General features: G+C 43.9%; 1 protein-coding gene across 5 annotated transcripts in view; it reads left to right on the top strand.

Moving 5' to 3' along the window:
• HDAC5 (histone deacetylase 5) overlaps positions 1–19,599 on the top strand; it is a 178,931-nt gene extending 159,332 nt beyond the window's left edge. For all 5 annotated transcript variants that reach the window (XM_029572400.1, XM_029572401.1, XM_029572399.1 and 2 more), the window contains 2 exons: positions 11,700–11,853; positions 12,587–19,599. In XM_029572400.1, coding sequence (XP_029428260.1) covers positions 11,700–11,853; positions 12,587–12,626 — 194 coding nt within the window. In that variant the 3' untranslated portion in view covers positions 12,627–19,599. The remainder of the gene's footprint in view (positions 1–11,699; positions 11,854–12,586) is intronic.
• The last annotated feature ends 5,262 nt before the right edge of the window (positions 19,600–24,861 follow it).

The raw sequence follows: 24,861 nt of genomic DNA, 5'->3' as shown, positions 1-24,861 counted from the left end.
GGTTCCCGGTGTGGACTTCGCTTCTTAAGCAGCTGAAAAGTAGCAGATGCAGGATGTCGAGCGTGGTGGTGACGGCCAAAGCCCTCTACCCCTGCAGCCGGAGACTGTTTCTGTACTAAGCTGGTAAGGCTGAACCCTGGTAAGTTATAAAAAAAAAAAAAAGAAGAAGAAGAAGATTTAGCTCCCAATTAAGAGGCATTTGGAGGGGTTTTGGTAATACTTCCTCTGGTCTCCTCCTTGCTCGGCGTGCCGTACAGACATTGTTCCCGATCCTGTTGGGGTAAGGGGAAGTGGGCTTCCGAGCAGGTTGACCGGCCCCTCTGGTGAGCTAGGCCGTGGTTTGGGCTTGGTCTGCACAGCGCATGTTAGGCCGCGGTGGCGCCATCTTAAGTGCTTCTTTGTGCGTGTCGTATTGCCCTCCATAGAACGTTGATACGCACAGTGTGCCGCATCCCACTTAGGCACCCGAAATTTCTGCACATAAAATGTTAAACGTGAGCCGACAGAACACACAGTTACCGCCGCCAGTGGCTCTGGCAGTCAAGAAACATAAGCGCCTTTCTCTCTGCTCTGCTTGTCATATTAGGGCTTCACAATCTGACCTGGATTCCAACACTGTGAGGAAGCCCAGGGAGAGCTGGCCTCCCTGGACTTTGCTAAGCTTGGCTCTTCCCATTCAGAGCTAGCCACAGCCTTGACTGGAAGTACCCCAGATCTGAGTACCCCCGACTGAGTCATCCTTGGAAGAGAGAAATTCAGCGGCACCTACCCCAGTACCTCATGGGCTAGGCATGGACCCGGCTGCCTTCTCGTGTGTGGAATTTTTCCAGGACCTTCAAGCTTTCGTAAAGGCACAGTCTACTACCTCACTTGCCCCTGTCTGGAAGGAACATCAGCCGGTAAGCCCTCCCTCTCCCAGTTCTATCGGCAGACCTCGAGGCATGCTTCACCTCACCAAGGGTATCCCTGGCAGGGACTCGGTCAGCATGGATGAAAGGGAAGATACAGATTCCTTGGAAGATGGGGAAATTCCCCCTGGTTTAGATCCGTATCGGATCATGTTATGGTTTTTCCATAGAGATGAAATGCCGGCCCTGGTTTCCCAGACCCTGAAGATGCTGGGAGTTCCTGGGGTGGACTCTGTGAAAGAACCAAAGAAGAATCCCATTTTGATTTTTTTACTGAAAGCCTTTTGCTACTTTCCAGTACTGGAAGCCATCCAGGAGTTAATTGACTTGGAATGGGATGCCCCAGAAGCAAGTTTTAAAGGGGGATGAGCGTTAGAAGCTCTATACCTACTGGATCTGGCACTGAGAGAGCATTTGCATTTCCCTAAAATGGATGCGTCAGTCTGTGCCATCTCTAAGCGAACAACTATCCCAGTGGAGGATAGACTGATGGAGTTCATCCTTAAACAGGCCTTTGATGCAGTAGCAATGACCTTACAGATTGCTTCTTGTTGTGCCCTGGTAGCTTGTTCATGCCTACTCTTCTGTCAGGAGGTGGATGACTCAGGGGTGAATTCCAGAATGGTTATGGAACCCGCTGGCGCTTTTTTAGCTGACATGGGCTCGGACCTGGTCTGTAATTCGGCCAGAGGACTGGTCTCAATGGTGGTGGCAAGAAGACAGCTATGGCTGCGGAATTGGTCAGCAGATGCAACCTCCAAAGGCAAATCTTACAAAGATGCCCTTTAAAGGATCACTCCTTTTCAGAAGCGAATTGGAAAAGCTGGCCAGTAAAGGGGGTGAAGCTCCAGTCCCCTGGCTACTAGAAGATAAGAGAAAGCAGTTACACCACCCCTCACCTATGAGGGGTCAAACCAGAGGCTCCCAATGCTTTTGCCACTTCAGAAACTTGACATTTCAGAGGTGTCAATCCTTTGGAATGTCTCAGTCCTTTCATAGTTGTAAGCCCAAGAGAGGGGCAGGCTAGGGTTCAGGTTCATCCTGAACTCCCCCCCCCCCAATGAAATTTTGCCAACCCACTCTTGGAATGAGGAGATAGGGGGTCGACAGTCCCTCTTCTACCAGCGGTGGGTCAAGATCACTTTTGGACAAATGGGTACTGGAGGTCATATGAGAAGAATATGTGCTGAAATTTCACAGCACTCCTTGGAACATATTCATGATGTCTCCTTCCAGCACAAGAAACAGACAGTGGAGACTACTCTTTTAAGGCTCCTCAGGATGAGGGCTATAGTCCTAGTACCTGCGCCTCAGGAAAATACTGGGTATTATTCCATCTATTTCATCGTACCCCATCCTGGACCTCAAGAGCGTCAGCCGACATCTACCAGTGAATCATTTCCGCATGGAAACCCTACGCTCCGTGATAATGGCCGTACAATCGGGAGAGTTCTTAATCTACCTGGACCTATCCGAGGCCTACCTACCTATTCCAATCCATCAAGAACACCAACGTTTCCTACATTTTGCGGTACTGGGTTGCCATTATCAGTTCCAGGAACTGCCCTTTGGCCTAGCTACTGCCCCCAGAACATTTTCCAAGATTATGGTGGTTGTAGTGGCAGCATTGAGAAAAGATGGAATCCTGGTGACCCATACTTGGACGACTGGTTGATCTGGGCCAAGTCCGAGGAAGAGAGTCTCCGGGTTACCAACAGGGTAACCTCCTTGCTTCAGGAACTTGGTTAGGTCGTAAACCGAGACAAAAGCAGTCTTGAGCCCTCCTAGTCCTTGGAATATCTGGAAGTCCTGTTCAACACCAAGCAGGGCAAGGTCTTCCTTCCGACCTCGTGGATAAGGAAGTTGATGTCCCAAGTGTGTCAGTTGATGAGCATGATATGCCCGACAATGTGGAGCTATCTCCAAGTTCTTAGTTTGATGGCAGCAACCCTGGAAGAAGTGCCGTGGGCAAGGGCTCCATGCGACCACTTCAACACTCACTACTGTCTCTTTGGAACCCATAGTCTCAAGACTATTCGATTCGTCCCTACTAACCAATGGGAGTAGGCTCTCGGCTCCAGTGGTGGCTGCAGGAAGCTTATCTGAGAAGGGGTGTACCCCTGTCCTCTCCAAACTGGCTAATCCTCACAGCAGACGCGAGCATCCGGGGCTGGGGAGCTCACTGTCAGGAACTGACAGCCCAGGGATGTTGGACTGAGGAAGAGTCCCTCTGGAATATCAACTGCCTGGAAGCTCGGGCAATCAGATTGACGTGTCTACAATTCAGCCACAGACTCCAGGTTCAAGCAGTCTGTGTAATGTCAGACAATACAACGACGGTAGCCTACATCAACCACCAGGGTGGAACCAAGAGTCAGCAAGTGTCACAGGAGATAGATCTCCTTATGGAATGGGCAGAAATAGATCTGCAGATGATCTCAGCCTCCCACATCACAGGAAAAGACAACAGAGTAGACTTTCTAAGCAGGGAGAGTCTCAATACAGGAGAGTGGACGTTGTCAGCCAAAGCCTTTCAGCTGATAGTAGATCGCTGGGATCTCCGGTCCATCGACCTGCTGGCCACATCTCACAATGCGCGAAGGTTCCCTGATTCTTCAGTTACAGAAGAGATCAGAGGTCCCTGGAGATCGACGCTATCATTCAGACCTGACCGGAAGAAGAACTGCTATATGCCTTCCCTCCATGGCCCCTGTTGGGCAGGGTCATTCGCAGAATCGAGCACCACAGGGGATTATTCCTACTAGTAGCTCCAGATTGGTCCAGGTGTTGGTGGTATGCGGACATGTGGACTGCGGACTTGTGGTCTACTGGTGGAGACCCCCCTGTGCCTCCTACTGCAGACCAGTCCTTCACAAGAATACCACCTCCCCCATCATTGGAATGTCAGTAGACTTTTGGTGCAGTATCTGGAAGTTTCAGAACCGGTCCGAAAAATGGGACTGCCTGTTTGTCCTTCACAGTGGAAAGAAACAGGGCAAACCAGCTTCACGGGCTACCATAGCTCGCTGGATTAAGAAAGTGGTCATGGGAGTCTGTGTGGAGGCAGAAAAGCCATTACCTTCTCATGTTAAAGCTCATTCCACTAGGGCTCAGGCGGTCTCATGGGCGGAAGCTAGACTGCTGTCTTCCATTGATATCTGTGCACGGCGACGTGATCCTCCTTGCACACCTTCTGCAGGTTCTATCGCCTGGACGTACAAGCCCGAGAGGACGCAGCCTTTCCAAGGGTGGTGTTAACCTGACCACGGGCAGCCTCCTGCCCCATTCGGGAGTAGCTTTTGTACATCCTATTCGCCCTGAGTCATCTCGCTACATGCTAGGAAATGGAGAAATTACTTACCTGATAATTTCATTTTTCTTAGTGTAGACAGATGGACTCAGCATCCTGCCCATGGCTGCCCAATAACAGTGCCAATCACCTGTGGAGATTCCATGTAAGCCGTCATCCAGTCCTTAGATCAGGGCATCTGTATTCTTACTGGGGTTCAATGTTTATGATTGGTTGAATACAGTTACAGTTATTCGTTTTTAATCATATTTTTAATCAAGTTTTTTCAATAGTATGTCCACAGTGACTTAAGAGAATACTGAAGGGCTGAGGTCACTGCAGGAATGTATGTAGGTTGATGTCAGCTTTGAAATCTGACTCCATCTCCATCTTTTTGGCAGGGGAGCATAACCCATTGGTCCTGAGTCCACGAAATTATCAGGTAAGTAATTTCTCCGTTCATGGAGCAGCTGGTACAAGAGGGGAAACTATTAGCGGAACATAGGATTTGATGTGAGAGGTAACAGAATTGGAGCCACTTGGAATAGTGATCACAACATTATTAAATTTGACTTAATAACTGGAAGGAGTGCAAAAAAGAAATCTACTATGACAGCATTAAACTTTCAGAAAGGTGACTATGATAAAATGAGGAAAATGGTTAGGAGAAACTGCAAAAGTTAAGAATTTAGCTCAGGCATGGATGATGTTTAAAATTACCATCTTGGAAGCCCAGAACAGATGTATTCCATGCACTTGAAAAAGTGGAAAGAAGGCTAAACAACTACCGACATGGTTGAAAGGTGAGGTGAGAGAGGCTATAATATCTAAAAGAACATCTTTCAAGAAATGGCTAAGGGATCGGAATGAAGAAAACAGGAAACAGCATAAACATTGGCAAATCAGATGCAAAGCATTGATAAGCAAGGCAAAGAGAGAATTTGAAAAGAAGCTTGCCGAGGAAGCAAAAACTCATAATAAAAACTTTATCAGGAGGGAGGAGGAATAGCCTAGTGGTTAGAGCAGTGGACTATGAACCAGGAGACCAGGGTTCGAGTCCTGCTGTCGCTCCTTGTGACCTTGGGCAAGTCACTTTACCCTCCATTGCCTCAGGTACAAAAACTTAGATTGTGAGCCCTCTGTAGGATAGAGAAATACCTACAGTACCTGAATGTAAACCGGTGTGATATCTCAAATGAGATCGAATGTCGGTATATAAAAATAATAAATAAAAAAATAAATAAAATCAGGTACATTCAAGGTAAAAAGCCTACGAGGAAGTGATTTGGACCATTAGATGATCAAGAGGATAAAAGGAGCACTTAAGGATGACAAAGCCAATAGCAGAGTGACTAAATGAATTCTTTGCTTCAGTATTTACTGAGGAAGATGTAAGAAATGATGTTCAAAGGTGATGATTCAAAGGTGATGATTCAAAGGTGATTATTCAAAGGAACTGTACCAAAACTCAGTGAACCTAGAAGATGTAATAGGGCAAATTGACGGACTAAAGAGTCAAATCACTTGGACCAGATGGTATACATCCCAAAGTGCTGAAAAAACTGAGAAATGAAATTGCGGACCCGCTATTGAAAATTTGTAAACTATCAATAACATCATCTATGGTACCGGAAGACTGAAGAGTTGCCAATGTAACACCAGTTTTTAAAAAGGAATCAAGAGGTGATGCAGGAAATTACAGACCAGTGAGTCTGAAGTCTGTGCCGGCAAAATGGTAGAAACTATCATAAAGGAAAAAAATTGTTGAACATATAGATAAGCATAGTTTAATAGGCCAAAGCCAGCATAGTTTTAACCAAGGAAAGTCTTGCCTCACAAATTTGCTACATTTTTTGAGAGCAAAAAATAAATGAGCCAGTTGATATAGTATGCCTGGATTTCCAGAAAACATTTAACAAAGTCCCTCATGAGAGACTTCTTAGGAAATTAAAAAGTCATGGGATAGGGGGCAGTGTCCTATGTGGATTGCTCACTGGTTAAAAGATAGAAAACAGAGAGTAGGGCTAATGGTACAGTTTCCCAATGGAAAAAGGTGAATAGTGGTGTGCCTCGGGGATCTGTTCTGGGACCACTGCTTTTTGTAAATGACCTGGAAATGGGAACTACAAGTGAGGAGATCAAATTTGCAGATGACACAAAATTATTCAAAGTTGTTAAATCACAAGAGGATTGTGAGAAATTGCAAGAGGACATTGCAAAACTGGGCGACTGGACATGCAAATGGAAAATGAAATTTAATGTGGATGAGTGCAAAGTGATGACCTTAGGGAAGAGTATCCCAAATTATAGCCTCATAATGCAAGGTTCCACACTAGGAGTCACCCCTCAGGAAAAGGATCTAGGCATCATCGTTGATAATACGTTGAAATCTTCTGCTCAGTGTGCAGCAGCAGCAGCCAGAATGCTAGGGATTATTAGGAAAGGAATGGACAATAAAACAGAGAATATAATAATGCCTCGGTATAGCTCCATGGTGCGATCTCAACTTGAGTATTGTGTGCAGTTCTGGTCACCACATCTCAAAAAAGATATAACAGAATTAGAAAAGATGCAGAGAAGGGCAACTAAAGTGATAAAGAGAATGGAACAATTCCCCTATTAAGAAAGGCTAAAGAGATCAATCCAATCAATGCTGGCAAAAGTGTAATCAGGAGGGGACATGTCCAAAGATTACTTCTTTTTGGAGATGAGTAACAATGGTGCTCTCTGAGTTACCAGATTTGAACATCCCATTTGTATCTGAGATATTCCTCCTATCTAGCTACCCAGAGGAGTGGCCTAGAGACCAGTCCGCTCTAGTTAACCATATACTGTATGGGGTCCGTCAAGTATTGGCAGCCTACTGGAAATGTGAATGTCCTCCTACGAAAGAGTCATTAATCAGTAGATTGTGGCAAGTTCATTATTGGTCATACAGAGGGACACTGTTGCTCGTCATGTACGGATATGGGAACCTTTTCTGAGATGGTACGAACAATAGGATCAAGCTATAGCTATACAAGCTATGCTATAAGGGGATCAGAATATGATTGGTAAGAGCTGAAATCTGTCTCATCTTGGGAATTTATGTACGATACATGTGATGGTCTTCATTCTGTTAGCAATGTCTTCATGGCCTTACATTCTCTCACACCTTAGGTCGCTTTCTGAATGGACAAATGGGGAAAAACGATTGATGTTAGAAGTTTTATTTATAAGTGCTTTGGCTTGAATGTGCTAATTGTTGATGCTAGCGAAATGATGTTATCTGAAGGCTAATGCATATGTTGTCACTGTTATGCTAACATTAATTTAAAAAATTTAAATAAAAAAAAAAAGAAAGACTAAAGAGGTTAGGACTCTTCATCTTGGAGAAGAGACGGCTGAGGGGAGTTATGATAGAGATCTATAGAATAATGAGTGGAACGGCACGAGTAAACGTTAATCAGTTGTTCCTGTTCATACCACAGAACAGACCAGAGAAGTAGGATTTAGCATCCCTACCAGCAGATGCAGGCAGAGAATAAAAACTTTTCAGGCACTGCTATGTAACCGAGAGTGCCACCTGCAGTCCCTCAGTATTTCTCTGTCTCCAATAGATGGTAGAGGTACAAACCTGCAGTCTGAGATGTATAAAAAAAAAAAAAATAGAGATTAGGTTGGTGAGAAGAAGAGAGATGTTTTTGAAGAGATGCTCCCTGAGGTGTTAAGGTAACTTCATGAACCATCCCTCAGGTTGAGCTGGGTGAGCAGGGGGGTTGGAAATCCCTGAGCAGCTTTAGCCCGCAGTATCCAGATGTCTGAAAACCAGGGGTCCTGGTTCCCTCTTTCATTCTGAAGGCCTCTTCCCCGAGGTTTTCTTCAGCAGTAGGGAACTATTTATCTTTTCTGGCTGGGGATTATTTCTTTGGAACCACAGTTTCTTTTAAGAGTTAAAAAAAAAAAAGCAAACTACTGGTAGTGGTGGAAGGCTGTAAAACTGTGCAATCGCATAACTGGCTTTTGGGGAGGGACGAACCTGTCTGCTTGCTGCAGCCGGAGCTCCAGGCCATTGTTGAGGAGCTGGTGGAGCATCGGGGCAGGGTGCACTGCTTCTGATTCGGGTCGCGATCGTGCTGATAGTTTAGTGTAGCAGGCAGACCTGACCGCATGTGAGGGTAATGGTGCCTGCGTCGGCCTCCAAGTGCGGGAAAAGGTGTTGGGCTTATGGCTCCAGCTGTGTGTTTGAATACAGCCTTGCTGTGCCGGGAATGTGCTTGTGGAGGGGAGTGATCCTCTGAGGGAGCTGCGGCCAGCAAAAGGGTCACTCGTTCCTAGGGCCCTGTTAAAGAAACTCTGGAGAGACTTGGTGGTTTCTCAGGCAAGAAGGAAGCACACAGCAATAGACGGGAGTCTTTCGGGAGCCCAGGGATTCCTCTCTCTCCCCCCACTTTCACTAGCGATTCAGACTGGATTGGAGGAGCAGAGAGGAGGGTCAGGCAGAAGAGCTCATGTCAGATGCAGGGGACAATGATGTGGAAGAATTTTCCATAGATTTTGTCTTGCTGTTGCAAAATCCTGTTTGGCCAGGAGAAGTGCAGGAGGTAAAAGGCCTCTGAATCAGTAGCCACAGCAACCTTCTAAGAGGCCCAAGTGGTCCTTGCCCAGGGAGTCGGGGGACCTCCTGCGCCGTTTAAGCCTTGCCCATCCTGATGAAGGGGAAGATACTGAAGATTCAAATGATTTACAGGATGGAGTACGTTCCTGGGGTCGAGCTGATAGGCGACACAATGGACCCCAGGCTTTATCCTGCAGAGGAGCGTTCCTGCGAATTTCGGACACTAGGGTGACTTTGCATACTGTGCCCTTGTTTTTGCCAAAAGTTGTTTCTTCTTTTCATCTCAACCAGACTGGGAATTACCGGTGTCTCCAAGTGTGGCTTCGGAAGGATCGCACGCGAGGGACCTTCACTTACTGGATGTGTGGACTCTGTTGCATTATCTTAAGGTCACTAACAGTTTCCAATGTTCAGGTCATCTGTTTTGTTCGGGGGCACAAACAAAGAAGCTAAAGGATCTAAAGCCACGATTGCTCGATGGTTGAAGGAGGCTATTTTTTCAACCTATATCTGCAAAGGCCAGATGGTCCTGGAGGGGTTGCAGGTGCATTCTACTAGAGCACACGTGGCTTCTTGGGCGGAGTGTCAGTTGGTGTCGCTTCAAAAGATCTGTAGAGCAGCGACATGATCTTCCCTTCACACTTTCACAAGCATTACCATTTAGATGTGGGGGCACCAGGGGAAGCAAACTTCGGTGAGGGTGTGCTGCGAGCAGGTTTTTCGGGATCCTGCCCACTGTAGGGGAACTTGGATACATCCCACTTGTCTGGACTGATCTGGGATATGAACAGAATAGGAAAATTGGTCCTTACCTGCTAATTTTCGTTCCTAGAGTACCACAGATCAGTCCAGAGACCTGCCCCCTAGTGCTGAAAGACTGATGTAGTTGTGAAGTATTAATGCATAACCTGTTCTTATTTGTATATATTTTGAACATTATAGAAACATAGAAGTGACGGCAGAAGAAGACCATACGGCCCATCCAGACTGCCCCAGCAAGCTTTCACAGTTATTTTTCTCATACTTATCTGTTACTCTGACCACTGAGGTCAGCACCCTTATTGATAACTTTTTGGTTCTAATTTTCCTTCCACCCCTGCCATTGATGTAGAGAGCAGTGCTGGAGCTGCATAAAAGTGAAGTATCAAGCCTAATTGGTTAGGGGTAGTAACCGCCGCAATAAGCAAGCTACTCCCATGCTTATTTGTTTACCTAGCTTGTGCAATTTAGTCCTTGTTGGTTGTCTTAATATAAATCCTCTTTTCTTCATTCCTCCCCTGCCATTGAAGCAGTGAGCTGCGCTGTATATGTATTCAAAGTGAAGTATCAGTTTAATTGGTTAGGGGTAATAACTGCCGCAGCAAGCAAGCTACTCCCACGCTTATTTGTGAATGCAAATCCTTTGTCCCACATTTCCTCTTGTCGTTGAAGCATAAAGCAATGTTGGAGTCGCATTAACCGTGTGTATGTTTATTGAATAAGGGTATTAATCACCAGGAAGTAGCCATCATTCCCGCAAGCCACCCCCATGCCTCTTCTTCTTCATTCACATCCTCGAGACTTTATGGATCCACAATGTTTATCCCACGCCCCTTTGAAATCCTTCACAGTTTTAGTCTTCACCACTTCCTCCGGAAGGGCATTCCAGGCATCCACTACCCTCTCCTTGAAGAAGTAATTCCTGACATTGGTTCTGAGTCTTCCTCCCTAGAGTTTTAAATCGTGACCTCTGGTTCTGCTGATTTTTTTGTAATGGAAAAGGTTTGTCGTTGACTTTGAATCATTAAAACCTTTCAAGTATCTGAAGGTCTGTATCATATCACCCCTGCTCCTCCTTTCCTCCAGGGTATACATATTTAGATTCTTCAATCTCTCCTCATAAGGCATTCGATGAAGACCATACACCTTTTTGGTTGCCCTTCTCTGGACCGCCTCCATCCTGTCTCTGTCCCTTCGGAGATACGGTCTCCAGAACTGAGCACAGTACTCCAGGTGAAGACTGATGGGTTTTCAGTGCCACCGCTGTTAATTGCATCAGTAGCATGGGATCTTCTTAGTGTTTGGATAATTGCCAGGTTCTTGTGGCCTGGTTTGGCCTCTGTTGAAAACAGGATGCTGGGCTTGATGGACCCTTGGTCTGACCCAGCATGGCAATTTCTTATGTTCTTATGTAGTTTTGGATGTGAGGGCTTCATTTCAGGGGCCCCAACTACTTTCGCCGTGGTAGGGGCATTGTTTATTGCTTTTGAGTTTGTGGCTCTACTTGGCTTGGGTACAGGTCAATACTGAGGGACTGCAAATGGCACTCTTGTTTTTATAGCAGTGCCTGAAAAATTGTATTCTCTGCCTCCATCTGCTGGTAGGGATGCAAATCCCCAGTTGTCTGGACTGATCTGTGGTATTTCAGGAACGAAAATTAGCAGGTATAAACCAATTTTCCCTTTTACTGTTTTGAAAAGTACAAAGACCAGGGGCACGCAATGAAGTTACTGGGTAATACATTCAAAACTAATAAAGAGAACATATTTTTTTACTCAGTGCATAATTAAGCTCTGAAATTCGTTGCCAAAGAATGTGATGAAAGCTGTTAGTGTAGCTGCATTTGGACAAGTTCCTGGAGGAAAAGTCCATTAACCATTATTAAGGTAGATTTGCAGAAATCCACTGCTTATTCTTGGGATAAGCAGCTTGGAATCGATCTACCCTTTGGGATCCTGCCAGGTACCTGTGACCTGGCTTGGCCACTGTTGGAACTGGGATAATAGGCTTGATGGACCCCAGCATACTGGGCTTGATGGACCATACTGGTTCTTATGGACTGATATAAAAGTCTGGGTTTGAGGGAGCTGTGACGGGCTAATAGAGCTTGCCCCTGCAGTTCCCTGATTCGTTCTGGTGTCTACAGGTAAACATTGGAGCTCAGTGAAGCGCTTCACCTCCATGGTCAGCAGCTCCTTGCAGGAAGCCCAGAAGGGAGAAGTGGAAGAAGCAGAAACGGTCAGCGCCATGGCATTGTTATCGGTGGACACAGAGCAGGGAAGCACAACCTGCACTCCCAGGTAATCCTCTGCTGTAGCCAATCACAATGCAGCATGTTTGAACAGTGTATGACCTTTTATCTTTCAAAGAAATATCTCCTGAGCCCTAGCTTACCCCCACATTCTGAACAGCTCCACAGTCGGACTGGTTTGCTCTTCTGTTTCAAATGGGAGGAGAAAGCAAATTGCTGTATATATATCCCTTACAAACCCATCTAGCCTAGCTCTGAAACGCACCACATTTACACCCCCAGGTCTGACTGTTGGTTGTCACTGTTGGGCAGTATCCTCTCTGCCTCTGCCAGCTCCTATTCCTGCAGCTAGCTCCCACAAGGAGCTCAAGCCGCCACTCTTTTCGGAAGCTCTTCTATCTGTGCTGGCCTGAGAGTTACAGCCATGGTGTGGCATTCCCTCTTCAATGTGTGCTCTTTCCACTATGGTTCTGTTAATTCCCAGGCTTCCAGTAGGCACCATATTCTTTTTTTGGTGCTGTAAAGTGGTGCAGAGGTCTATCAGTGTGGCTCCTCCTGAAGCAAGCTGGATGCTTTGATTAATGCTGTTTCTTAGACCGACAGGTGAATTATGCAAAACTCCTGGATCTGCTGAGTGTGCACAGATCCTTTCTCCAGCTATGATATTACCAAGCTCCCATATGTATAAGTTCATGGGAGTCTCATGTATGAGAACAGAATCCTTCTCCTTGCAGGGTCCTCTCACTGCACTCTCTTTTTTTTTTCCTCTGTTTTTGTTTCAGACCAGTGGATGAGCCCATGGAAGAGGAGCCAGTGTTGTGAAGTGCCAAGCTTTCCTGTAGCTGTCACCTTGTGGGGTTTTTGTTATTGTGATTTGTTTATTTTTTCTACTAAAAAGAAAAAAAAAGAAACACAACAAAACAAAAAAAAAGAAAAAAAAAAAAGTGCCACTCGACCCCCAGCGTCGCGTGCTGTGTCCGTTTCCAAGCATCCGATCCTGACCCCACCAGCATCCAAATTCTCTTTGTTTTAACCTTTCCGGAGCTTTGTCCGGTGACCATTCTTCCTTTTTTAAATTTTTTTTAAAATTTTGATGATCTGTGTTCCTTGTCGTCTCTCGCCTAAGACACGCAGCGGTAATGGCTAAGGATAGTCTGTTGCACTGAGCCTTAGCACTTGGGGATGAGAAGAGAACGGGACACCAAGAAGACGGCAAAATATCATAACACTCTTGCTTATAATCTGTCTCTCTCGCTGTCTCCCTCTGTCACCCCCACCCCACCCCACCCAACTGAAATATCTGACCTGAATTTCAGACTCTTTAATTAAAAACTTCAGTGACAAGCTAAAGATACAAGTGACGGTGTAAGTGTGAGACTTTGGGGGTTGCTGATCTGGGGCTGTGCAAGAACTAGGAAAGCCCCCGATGACTCAGTCAGGTGACAGGTTCAAACCAAACACAAGGAAGTACTTCACGCCATGCAGAGTTATCCTGTGGAACACATTGCCACAGAACGCTGAGGAAGTAACTAGGTGAACCGGACTGAAGAAAGCATTCCTGGATTTATGGAGGCTGTTAAGCAGAATCAGGGATGTCGGACTGAACTTTGGATGTCCTTGAGCCCATGAATGCTGGAAGGCTGTGATGGGGATGGACCTATCTGCACACACCCTGCCTCTTATTTACTTCTTCTTAACCCCCGCTGCTTGTCGCTGTTGGAAACAAGATGCTGGGCAAGGTGGGCCCTTGATCCAACCCAGTATGGCAGTTCTAATGCTCTTTCTTGTAATGCCTGCTTAGTTTGCTGCTTAAAATCACCAATTTTAAGTGGTTTCTCCCTGAGAAAGTACATAGGAACTTTGGATGCATTCTGTCCTCCGCTGATATCATCAACCAATAAAAGAGGGCATTGTCTGGTGCCCCCTTGTCATCCGATGTCATCTCTCCGCGAGGATCACAGGCCAAGGTTGACTTTCCAGTTCCTCGGTGCAATAACAAAGTCCGTTTTGAAGATAAAAGTGATTTTAATCAGGAGACCCAGCAAGCAGTGGAAAGCCAATGAGCCTTCGCAGCAGGCACCTCTCCACGCGCTTAACATTTGCTTCACGACTTTCGTCCCTGGAAGGACATTTCAACACACCCAGCTTGCAGCACCTGTGCCCAGTGGCTGGTTTCAGATCCAAATCCTTCCGTGGATGCAGCGCAAGAAACGCAAGAGAACTCTGGTGCCTTTGATTCGCTGTGTTTTGGTTTTTTTCCTTTTCAACTGCCTTAATTTCTTGGAAAACATACTTTTTGCTATTTTTTTGTGCTTTTGTTTGGGGGGGGGGAGGGAAGAGTGAGAGAAGGAAAAGACGCGTACGTGATCTGATTATGAAAAACTGATTGGCAGTTTGGTGTCTTTTGAGTCCCTCCTTCGCCTGTGATGGTGGAAATGGGATTGGCATTCGTATGAACGACCAATGCCTGCTTCTTGCTCTGTGACTGTAAATAGTTTATTCCTCCTTCCCCCCCCACCCCTCTTTCCTGGACACTAGACTTGTCTTTTTTTATTATTATTATTATTATTATTATTATTATTTTCATGAAATGTATTTCTGTTTTTTTATGGGGGGAGGGGTGGGAAGGTTGTTCATTTTTCTGTTCTCTTCACTAGCTCGGGAGAAGTATAAAGAGTACCTCTTGAAAGGTATCTAATTTTATTACAGATGTATTATTTAATCACTTTTTTTTTTTTAATTCCTGCATACCTTCATTGAAACACCAGAGCTGGGAGAGGGAATACTAGAGTGGCCACCTCACCCCAGGTCCATCCAAACAGGCTGATCCAGTCCAGGTGTTGCTTCATTGCATGGAGGGAGATTTAGGCTTACTTTTGTTTAGGGAAAATCAGAAGCGAAGCTACTTGTATGCAATGGGGCAACAGCAGGACTGAATCAGCCTGTTCAGATTGTCTTGGGTGAGGCGGTGACCGTACAGAATATCTGTGAGGGGCGGAAACACTATTTTTAAGTAGTAGTATCATACGTTTCCATGTTGTGTTGGTGTACGCTCCTTTCTGATCACTCTTACTTCTATCTTAGATTTTGTGTTTAAAAGGCATCTAAGTTTACCCAAAGTAGACCTCTTCCCCCTTCCCACCCGTAGTGAGAATATAAGCATTAAATTATAACTTTGCAGTGGGTTAAAAATACAAATGAATAAATCCAAAGTTCTTTCCTCCATTGTCCAGGGCATGCTTTTGGGTGAGCAGGTCTCAGCTGGCCTCTAACCCCTTCCCCTCTCCCTGTTTGGATTCCAGACACTTTCTTGTACATGTAATGCATACAGTAAGTAGTTAAAAAAGGAAAGAATTACAAAGTCTGCATCTCACTGCTGGGGAACGCCAGAGCCCAGTTCTCTCTCTCAATAAAAAAGTGAATTCAGCTGTTTGAGGGTAGGCAAGCTGTAGTTCAGCGCCTATAGAGCTGTGGGGAGGTGCTTCAGCAGGGGCCACCATTTGAGCTCCCCATTTTGGGGAAAACTGAGCCCCTTGGGTTATAAGCATTTGCTGATATTGTGACTTCCCCATTGCCTTTATGCCCTGCAGACCCTTTTATAGTCCCATTAGGGTACAGCTCAAGGGAGATGGCTGGTGAGTTTTCTTCCTGAGATATCCATTGGTCAGTGCCCCATGTTCTGATCAAAAGCAACACAGCTGGAGCTTCCTAAGCCATTCTTGCTGTGCAGTAACTTAGATTAAATTAAAGATTTCAGGAAGGAAGCCAAGACTTTGAATTAACGTCCTTGGAATCTAATATTATTATGTTTACCAAACTTTGACAAAACACTAATCTCATAATTGTAAAGCTTGTGTTTCTTTTGCGATCTTTTCTGGCCTTAGACTTCAGTTGCTGTCTTACCCTCTTCCCTTCTTTCTGTACACACTTTATTCATAGGGAAGGCTAGAAGTAACACTCAGCTATGAACCCTTTATGCCTTGGAAGATCCCTAGGACGGAGCCAGGAATATGCAGGGTCTTTGAATATCGCTATGTTTCCCATGCAGTCATAAAAGCTGCTGTCCAGGACCCCCAAAACTCTTCTGCAAAAAAGCTATACACATTTCTCAGGCGAGACTGGAGACTCAAGACCATTCTGTACAGTAAACTACCTGCTCGAATCTTTAGTTCCCCCAAATGTTTTCTTAAGAAAACTGAGATCAGCGGCATGTATAAGAGAAGGCAAAGCCGGGCTAAAGTTTATTTTGAAATGCTCAATGTTCATTCATTACGGGTGATCCCCTGCATAACTTTGCCGCTTTTGATTAGGAGGGCATTCGGTCCCGACCTAGGTAAAACACCTGATTGTGGCCTTACTACCATGGTTTCAAGAGAAGGCAGTCTATATCCCCCTGAAAGGCCTGACTCATCTTTTCCAGCAGGATCTGCAGCCAGCTAATCTTGTGTTTCTGGTCAGGCGACTTTTGGGTCGAAAATCACACTGGCAAAAAGAGTTTCAAATATATATCTGTAAATACAGATATATACATATATATAGATAGATATAGATATAATTGCTTTCACAGCACAATACAGAATATTATAAAACAAAATGGAGATTATAACATCTTGACTGTATTAAGACAATTGGTCTTCTGTATTCTCTGTACAATAACATAGACGTTTGAGTATGTATATTCTTTCTGGTTTTCACAGTGGCAAAGCCATTGTAGGACTCTCTGCCTCCAGGGTGAATGTGCTAGAGTAGCAGGGATTTTTGTTTTAAGAGGTTTTTTCCTCCAGGTCTGTCTATCCTGCCCTTCAGACTGGGCCAAGAGCCCCCACATCTTCAGCTGCGCATCGGGGAGGGGGAGTCCTCAGTTTGGGTTCCTCAAGCCTACCATTTAGCTTTAGGGTACCCTGAAGCATTTTGTTTTATAACACTCTCAGGTTCTCCTTTCCCTTTGCAATTCCCCTCCCCCCCAGCATTTAGTCATTCTACTGGTTGCTTTCTTTATGGATCTTTTTTTTTTTTTTGTAAAGGCGGGAACACTAATTATTTTTGTAAACTTTTGTTGTAGTTTTGAGAATCTCTTCTCTGCTGACAAGATTTCAGCGCCAGAGTGAGCTGAGCTCTGGGATTTTGTTTTCGGACCACTCTGGACACTCTTGCTTTCAGGCAAGGTGGTGGGGGAGTAGTGTTTTGGGCTTTAATCCAGAGTCAAGCAACTCAGGTACACAGACTACTCCCATATTGTAGAACAGCAGCCACCCCCATCTCCCCCCCCCCCCGCGTTCATTTCCTGAGACCAAACTTGTTTCCGATCAGTTCAGAAGCGTAATTTTCATAAGTTTAACTTGCACAGCTAGCCACTAACTTAAACCCCTTTTTGTTTGTTTTTTTTGCCGTTTTTGTAAGGTTTGTATTAACCCTCAGCATGCAGAAAGTGAAGCTTCCCCCCACCCCCATATATTTTTGTATTTAAGAGTAACTCTGGAAGGTCTGGTTGTCAGACACCAGCTGCAGTTTGAGAAGCGACTCGGTGTTAAGGGTCAGCGTGGACGCACTTTAGATTTTTTTAAATTTTCTTTTTAATGGTAATATTCTTGCAAGGAGAATGTTACTGTTGGGCCGGAACCGCTTGGTGATATGAAAGGGAAAGTGCCTGGTGCGGGACAGTGCAAGAAGCTCCAGCGAGGAGAGCGCAATGGGATGTGTGAGCATGCACAGGTAGGGCTTGTGAGCCGTGCCTGCTCAAAGGACTTTCCAGCTACAAAATGAATCCTGTACAGTTACCCAAAGATTGTTCCCGCATATCTGTGTCCAATGGGCCAACCAGATCTACCCAAGTCTCAGGTTAATTTGGCCCCCATGGTATGGTGGCATTCTGGGAAAACATTATCCTTGGTTCACATCTTCTTCCAGGGTATCTGGTACTTTCTTCTATATGTTCCACTACTCTGGGGAGGGGGAGCAGCAGCCACCATGCCTGCTGCAACCCTCCAAGGGGAGGAGACTTTCACATAGAAGAAGGTTTTCTTCAATGCCTTCCTCTGATGGTCTGCTCCGTGAGGGGTGTAGCCCGTGTATAAGCTAGTTTTATTTTTCTGGTAAATGAAACACTCTTTCCCAGTTCAAGAGAGGCATCTGGTGAAACTCAGTATGACATTTTCAGCAGTGTCCCTGACAATCTAAAATATTGTTAAAATCTCGCACTAAATTAGGCATTGGGGCTTCTAGGTGGAAATCTCTGCATATACTGGCTCCAGATTTGTTATTTCATGGAATTTTGAGATGAAAATTAAACTTGTCTGCACTGTGTCCCCTATTTTCCATAAAACGGCACCTAACAACTGCCATGTCAGAAGGGATGGGCTGCTTTTATCACGATCCATTGGATATAATCCACCTTGGGTCTACCTTTTGGAAAAAGTGGAATATCAAATGCATATAAATAAATGGATGGATTTATTGTCCTGCCTTAGAGGACTTGGAACAACAAGTCCATTCATGTAATGTAAGATAAGACCTGAGTATCCAGTATAAAAAGTCCAGTCCACTTTCTGATTCTTCATTCAGGACGTCCACACTGGCCTTTAAACCAGCTCAGGATATCCACTCTTAAAGCTGTTTAGCCCAAGCGCACTATGAAAAATTAAACTATCTGGGTCTGAGAATCAGCTAGACTGGCTTTGAAACAGTAATCTAAGCTGTTCTAGACTCCCTCCCTCCATCCTCCCCAAAGCAGGACTGTTGTCCTAAATGTAGACACTAATGGAACCTATATGTTAATCTAATCTTCAATCATTTGTGCTATTTTCAGAGCCATTGCAGAAGCTATGCTTGTGGCTTTTATGAAAGCATCTCTCCACCATTGCCTGTAATTTCATTGGCAGCTTTGAGGGCAAGTTCCATCTTCTGATCCTGTTTGGTGAGGAGTGGTTTTTGAAGCTTTAGGTGTTGTTTTCTTCACTCAGGAGATCTGGTGCCAACAAAGAGATTTTCCTGAGGGACTGTGAGCAAAGAGAATCACAGTTTGAGCTTCATGATCCCTGTCTGTCCAACAGGAACCGGGATGAGTCAGAAATGCCTGCGATTTGTAAACAGAGTGGGTTCCACAGGTCCCACTTAAAGGACACGTTAACAAGGTGACATAGTGGAGAGATGAGTGCGGCATACAGATGTAAGGCGCTTTCCCAGCTGTAAGTTTGAGACCCCTATGCCACAATTCCACTTGGCTTCTCTTCCTCCTCCCTTACCCCTGGCTGTGAGCAAAACAAGGGCGGACAGTGGGGAAGAGGCGTTCTTCCAGTCTTACAAGTCCTTAAGAATTGTTTACATATTTATTATTTCTCAGTGGGGAGTAAATGGAACAATTTTCTGATTTTTGTGGGGAGAAAGGGTGGATGGAAGGGAGAGGTATTGCATTCACAATGTCTTGATTCTTCTTGTTCTGATTTTAAGTGTCGGAAAGCCATTCACTCATTGAGTGCTGCTTAGCTGTGTGTTTGTGGAGTAATTTGTGTCAGGTTAATATATATATATATTTTTTCTAATTTAAAAAAAGGAATTATTGAACAGTATTAAGTTGTAATGGGGGTGGTGGTGGGGGGGGGGTTGTTGCTCAGTTTTGTCCCTTTCTTTTCCTCCCAAGGGGTGGGGTGAGGAGCACCTCTGTCTGACTTGTATTTTTCTCTTGCTTTCTGTGTGTGTTTGTCTTTCTCTCTCTCTCTCTCGATATGATTTTCAGTTGAGTATTTTGTAATATGTTATAATGTTTGTCCTTGTGTAAATAAAACTGTTTCTGGCAATACACCATAGCAAGGTTGGATTTGTTTTGCTTAGGATTTTTTTAAATTTGATTACTCATCTTTCTAAACCAAAGCTCTAGGCAGGTTCCAAGGTAGATCCTTGTGCCATAGGGCTTACACTGTAAGTTTGTGCTTGAGGCAGTGGAAGGTGTGACATGTGCAAAGTCTTAAGAAGCATTAGAAGGAGAAACAGAATTTGAAACCCTGGCTTCCCTGGTTTTCAACCGACTGCTGAAACCACTGTGCACTGTTCCCCCCCCCCCCTCCAGGGTCTGTGTTTCTTTGCTGGATGTGAATATAGATAAAGGGTAGGGGGAGTGAGTGGGAAGTAGCGTCCGTGGTTGCTGTCCCTGTGGGTAATAGCTTGGATTAGAGGCTCACAGACTAACAAGCTCATGGAAATTTGCAGATGGCTTATAAAGCAAAAGTACTTTGACCTGCCTTTGAAGAATCATTGATAATATGCCCCTAATATAAAGCCTCGTTCTCCCATCACATATCACACAAAGTCTATAGTGAGTGAAGTCCTATTGACACTGGAACCTATCATTTTGGTACTTCAGTGTGTTGGAGTTCAGTTTTCCCCTCACTGCTATATGTCTTCAGGACATGAAAGGTTGAAAATGCCGTATTTGGTTTGGAAGTTCTGAAATATGATTTTGGAGTGGGTGCTGAATGTAAAAGAAATAGTGTGGCGGGAGAGAGGAAGAAAGTCAGGCTTGAGTAGGGTGTAAGGAAACTCTAGAATTAATAGATAGTGATTAAAAGAGGGACCCACTTTTTGTGCTTTTTCCTTTCTGGAATCTTGATTCCCCAAGAAGTACAAGCAAGGGAGCATTCCTGCTGTCCTTTGCACCATTTTAAAGGAAATAACTTCCACCCTTTCTTGCTGTTTAATCTCAAAATACTCTGCTCTGAATACAAGGAAGTATGGACAGCTATAGTAGGAGTCCTGAAAAAAAACTAAAAATATAAATAAAAACAAGATCACTAAAAGGCATGTTCCAGAGTAAATATGGAAATCATCTATAAAATAATAAATAGAACATAATAAATATCAAACAATAGGTTATCTAATAATAACAAACAAACCCATATATATGAATAAATACATCCAAAAAATAAAACTAAATAAAACCTCAGACCTAAACAACAAAAATGAATACAAACAAGGTCAAGATCTAAAAAGACTGAATCAGCAAAAATCTAATACTAACTGAAATAAATGGGTTTCTAATCTCTTCCTAAATTTGCTAAAATTCTTTTCAAGGCACAATTCAACAGGCCTGAGTTCCAAAAACAAGGGCAAAGATAAGAAACTGCCAAGTCCCGTGTTCTTTTGTGGAAGGAAATCTTCTTTTGGGAGGACTGTAAACAGCGGCCTGGAAGATACACGGTCACAAGATTAAAAAGATAAATGGGTGACCCCAGCAAGGCATCCATCCAATTTTAAACTGAACTTGCAGTGAGACACGCAACCAATGAAGTTGCTGCAAGAGGAATGTGACATGATCATATTTTTTCTTTCCAAATATTAATTTGGCCAGTAATTTGAATGATCTGAAGCCTATTGAGCAACTGAGAAGAGAGACCATGATAGAGGGCATTAAAATAGTCTAGCCCACTTAAAACCAAAGAATTTGTTAGTGATTTTAAATCTTCACTATCCAAAAACAATCTCAACTGTCTAATAAATTGAAGAAAGTAATAACAACGCTATGCCAGAGAAGAAATTTGAGTGGTAAATCTAAATTGAGAATCAAACTTGAAACCTAATGTAGTAATGCTATCTTTGAGCTGAATTGTGATCCTGACATGGAAGGAGAAGGTAAAGATAAATGATCCGATTTTCTAGTGAACCATGAAGCCTCTGATTTATTAGGGTTTACTTTCAGTTTGAAAAGGGTAAGCCAGTCTTGGGACTTTAGTAAGACAGTTGTTAAAAGTCAGCCATAAAGTCAGAAGATTCTAAGTTTAAACTAGCCACAATCTGTATAGCAGCATAAAGGTAGCAGTTGAAGCCAAGACTTTGAATGGGGCTAGATACAGATTGAATAAAGTTAGTGACAAGATAGAGCCTTGAGGAACTCTGTAAGAAAGAGTGTAAGAAGATGACAAGGAAGAAACCCAGTCCACATTAAAGGAACTGTTACTGAGAAAAGAACTGAATCATGGATGCCAATTTTAATCAAATGCTTTAACAAGAGACTGTGGTCTACACTATCAAAAGCGGTGCTCATATCTAGAACAATTACAAAAACTGCTCTACTATGAGGATTCAGACTAATACTGAGAAGTGCACTTAAGGCTGTTTCAGTGCTGTAACCTTTCCATTAACCAGACTGTTTCAGATGCAGCACTGTTTTCTCCAGAAAAGAAACAAGTTGTAATGAAACCTCTTTGTCAATAATCTTGGAAAGAACTGGAAGATTAGAGATTAACCTATAATTTTCATACTGTCCTGAATCCAGGTTATACTTCTTCAATAGTGGACAAACCTTAGTTGTCTTAAGGGCATCTGGAAGAATACCTGGATTCTTCCAGATGCCTGGAGTTAATGTCTCTCTCAAGTATGGAAGCATCAGGGTCATTGATGTATTTGAAAGGTAAAGAGTCTCCAGAAGAAGAAGACTTCAAGTTGCACAGAGTAAGTTGCAAGCTAGCAACATTTATCTTATTAAAAAAAGATAGTTTGCTAGTAGAAATGCACAAATCATCAGGAAAAGAAGAAACTACAGAAGAAACATCAGAATTAGATACAAGACTGATAGGTTGAAATGATGCTTGAATCTAATTTTTTAATCAAAGGCTTGCGCAAAACCATCTGCAGTAAGACATTGAGAAGGAGGGAGAAACAGAAGAAAGGCCTGAAAATGTGGACACTAAACTAAAAAGATAGTGCTTTCAGTTTTTTTTGCTTTTGCAAGAGCCTTAAAGAAGATATCCTTAGCTTTCTTTATTTCGTGTGTGATACTGCTTTTAAGTTGAAGTTCACTAGTTACATTTTTATGCTTGCGCCACTTTCATTCACATTGGCGAGATTGTTGCTTCAAAATATGCAGATCAGAATGATACAAAGGAGAAAGAACCAGGATGTTTCTGTGAACAATAAACAACTGGAGCAATTTTGTCATAGACTTCTCTGACAATGAGATTCCAAAGAAAAACATTTTCAGCAAGAGACAGTGTGTTAAATTCGCCAGAAAATACTGAAGAGGATGTTGGGGAGGTACCCATACCGGAGAAGGTTTTCATGGTTAATGATTCAGATGGACTGAACCAAATCACGGTGAACCTAGAAGATGTGGTAGGCCTGACTGACAAACTGAAGAGTGATAAATCACATGGACCAGATGGTATATAATCCAGGGTTCTGAAGGAACTAAAAAATGAAATTTCAGACCTATTAGTAAACATGTGTAATCTATCATTAAAATCATCCATTGTACTTGAAAACTGGAGGGTGGCTAATGTAACCCCAATATTTAAAAAAGGCTCCAGAGGCAATCTGGGAAACTACAGATCGGTTAGCCTGACTTCAGTGCCAGGAAAAATAGTAGAAAGTGTTCTGTATCAAAATCACAGAACATATAGAAAGACATGATTTAATGGAACAAAGTCAACATGGTTTTACCCAAGGTAAGTCTTGCCTCACAAATCTGCTTCACTTTTTGAAAGGGGTTAATAAACATGTAGATAAAGGTGAACAAGTAGATGTAGTGTATTTGGATTTTCAGGAGGTGTTTGACAAAGTTCCTCATGAGAGGCTTCTAGGAAAAGCAAAAAGTCATGGGATAGGTGGCAATGTCGTTTCGTGGATTACAAACTGGCTAAAAGACAGGAAACAGAGAGTAGGATTAAATGGACAATTTTTTTCAGTGGAAGGGAGTGGGCAGTGGAGTGCCTCAGGGATCTGATTTGGGACCCATAATTTTCAATATATTTATAAATGATCGGAAAAGAAATACGACGAATGAGGTAATCAAATTTGCAGATGATACAAAATTGTTCAGAGTAGTTAAATCACAAGCAGATTGTGATAAATTGCAGAAAGACCTTGTGAGACTGGAAAATTGGGCATCCAAATGGCAGATGAAATTTAATGTGGATAAGTGCAAGGTGATGCATATAGGGAAAAATAACCCATGCTATAGTTACACAATGTTAGGTTCCATATTAGGAGCTACCACCCAAGAAAGAGATCTAGTGTCATAGTGGATAACACATTGAAATCATCGGTGCAGTGTGCTGCAGCAGTCAAAAAAAGCAAACAGAATGTTGGGAATTATTAGAAAGGGAATGGTGAATAAAATGGAAAATGTCATAATGCCTCTGTATCACTCCATGGTGAAAGACCGCACCTTGAATACTGTGTACAGTTCTGGTCGCCGCATCTCAAAAAAGATATAGTTGCGATGGAGAAGGTACAGAAAAGGGCGACCAAAATGATAAAGGGAATGGAACAGCTCCCCTATGAGGAAAGACTAAAGAGGTTAGGACTTTTCAGCTTGGAGAAGAGACGGCTGAGGGGGGGATATGATAAAGGTGTTTAAAATCATGAGAGGTCTAGAACAGGTAAATGTAAATCGGTTATTTACTCTTTCGGATAATAGAAAGACTAGGGGGCACGCCATGAAGTTAGCATGTGGCACATTTAAAACTAATCGGAGAAAGTTCTTTTTCACTCAACGCACAATTAAACTCTGGAATTTGTTGCCAGAGGATGTGGTTAGTGCAGTTAGTGTAGCTGTGTTTAAAAAAGTATTGGAGAAGATGGCGACACACTAGGAGCAGGCTCCGAGTTGCTCTTATATTTTCCTGTTGAAGATATTGCTGCAATACAACTAATATGCCACCGAAGAGGAAGGGGAAAGTCAGGGTATACCCCTCGACTCCCCCCTTAACCTCGGTAGCTTACCAAGAGATCACTCGTTTCCTTACCTCCTCCACCACATTATCTCCAGGAGTCGAGGAGACCTTGGAGCGGATCCGGCAGAGAGAGGAATCTGCTCCGGAGGAGACAAGCCTGAGCCCCGACCTGAGGGCAGCACCGAAGCAGGAAGCTGGTCGGTTGTTTCAACTGGATGCGCCGAAAAGAGAATCCCCTTCCGGGTCACAGGCAGAGATACCATCGTTGGCGTCGACTGTAGTGCCTGCAGTATCGGTAGCCAGCCCAGTCGTCCCGGGAGAAGGAAATTCTACCTCCGGAACACCAGAAATTGGCTTGGGTGAAGAAGCAGCTGGGGTAAGTCCCGCGGACATTT

The sequence above is a fragment of the Rhinatrema bivittatum genome, chromosome 12 (genome assembly GCF_901001135.1).
Source record: "Rhinatrema bivittatum chromosome 12, aRhiBiv1.1, whole genome shotgun sequence".
In the NCBI taxonomy this organism is placed as follows: domain Eukaryota; kingdom Metazoa; phylum Chordata; class Amphibia; order Gymnophiona; family Rhinatrematidae; genus Rhinatrema; species Rhinatrema bivittatum.
The sequence above is the reverse complement of the archived record's forward strand: the minus strand, read 5'-3'. Positions and strand labels throughout refer to the sequence as shown.